The sequence below is a fragment of the Arachis ipaensis genome, chromosome B09 (assembly GCF_000816755.2).
Source record: "Arachis ipaensis cultivar K30076 chromosome B09, Araip1.1, whole genome shotgun sequence".
Taxonomy (NCBI): domain Eukaryota; kingdom Viridiplantae; phylum Streptophyta; class Magnoliopsida; order Fabales; family Fabaceae; genus Arachis; species Arachis ipaensis.
Window position 1 is genome coordinate 120656108 of NC_029793.2, and position 1925 is coordinate 120658032.

The window sequence follows — 1925 nt, forward strand, 5'->3', positions numbered from 1 at the left end:
AATTATATTAAAAATATTAAAAATGTATTTCAGACATAAATATAAAAAATAAATATTTTTTTGTACATGTATAAATATATACACAGTAAATTTTAATACAACAAAGAGAATATATTTGTTTCTCGCTTCTAACTTTAAAGTAGTAAGTGTGTTAGTACAAATAACAAAAGAATATATGAAGCTATTTTAGACAATATAAATATATTCATGAATAAATTATATTAAAAATGTATTTCAGACATAAATATAAAAAATAAATATTTTTTTGTACATGTATAAATATATACACAGTAAATTTTAATACAACAAAGAGAATATATTTGTTTCTCGCTTCTAACTTTAAAGTAGGATCAATATTAAGTGTGTTTAGTTTAGCGTTTAAAGCATTAAACATACATTTAATTTTTTTTTAAAGTTTCACTTTTTTTTTATTATTTTTTTCTTTTTCTAAACGCAAACATAAATTCTACCCTCTAATCCATGTTTATTAGAACCAGGGTTAAATACCCAAAGCTGGTTAAGAACAACCCACAACCACAAAACCCAAGATTTTTTTTATTATCAAAAGTCTCTCACCTTCTCTCTCTCTCTCTCTCAAACAACACTAAAATAGACCCTCTTATAATTAAATTTTCACAATTCAAAAATAACAAAACCCCCTTTTTTTTTAATTTTGTAAAACACAGACCGGTTGAATAAAAATTTAATTCATTTCATAAAAAAAAATATCAAAGTTTAAATTCTCTTATAAATTATTTTTTATCCGCAATTCATCATATAAATGTATAGCATTGAATTTCTTTTAACAGCTTATAGTGGGATTAAAGAAAATAATTGAACATCAGCGAATCCAATTAAATAGGCCACGTGAACAAAAATATATATATTTTTTGGTGTCTAAACATGAAATAAAAATATATTTATTCATTTGTCATATATAATATAAATTTAATTTTAATATATTATTTAAATATATATAATCCCACAAAAGTCACGCACAAAATTACAATATTCATAACACCTTATAAAGCTGTTTGCCGGTCAAAATATCCACCAATGCCACTCCCTTAATACTGAGCACACACCACGTGTTTTAAGATTGGATTGACAACAATGCAAAAAGTACAAGGCGTTCCAACTGCCTCATTTGGTCAGGTGTAGGCTAGAACTCACCTCACAAATAGGGATAGTGTGTGCGCCTACATATATAAATTTCACTGCGAGCAATTTATATTTTATACAACTGAATAGTAGTATTAAGGGGAAAAGAAAAAAGAAAAAAGAAAAAAGAAAAGATGAGAGTGGCAGTGGTGGGTGGTGGAATAAGTGGATTGGTTTCAGCGTATGTATTGGCCAAAGAGGGAGCGAAAGTGGCACTTTACGAGAAAGAAGATTATTTGGGAGGCCATGCCAAAACTGTGAATGTTGATGGTATTCATTTGGACCTTGGATTCATGGTCTTCAACCGGGTAATAATTACTTGACTCAATTTTTTCATTGCATTGTTTTTCTTTTTAATTCTCACATTGTTTGGTATATTTCGATTTGCATATTATGAATGCTGAAAGGCTGAAACATTCTTGTAGGAATACTTTGAATGATTTGGTTTGTTGTTAACTACTCCTATTTCGTTGCCTTCAATTTTGGTTTTAATTGTTGCCACTCCTCTTCTGCTATTGGTTGGTTCGTTGGTTGCTTTCTACTACTTATTTGGAGAGATTGAATACTGCAAAAATTGTTCTTGGTTTCAAAATCTTGGCCGCATTATCCAAAACAGTACTAACAAGGGAGATAGGCAACTAGCTTTAAACTAGAAGGATTTTTCTTTTTTGTAAAAGAAGGAAAATTAAAAGAAACAATTGGATATTTTCTTTTTCTTGTTATATTAAAAAAATGCTAAGAGACTAATATTTTTAGTGTAAAAA

General features: G+C 28.0%; 1 protein-coding gene across 2 annotated transcripts in view; it reads left to right on the forward strand.

Annotated features, from left to right (window-relative positions):
* LOC107617708 overlaps positions 1296-1925 on the forward strand; it is a 16544-nt gene continuing 15914 nt past the window's right edge. For both annotated transcript variants that reach the window (XR_002354814.1, XM_016319549.2), the window contains exon 1: positions 1296-1469. Coding sequence is in view for 1 of the 2 variants with exons in the window: in XM_016319549.2 (XP_016175035.1) it covers positions 1296-1469 (174 nt within the window). In the remaining variant the exon portion in view is untranslated. The remainder of the gene's footprint in view (positions 1470-1925) is intronic.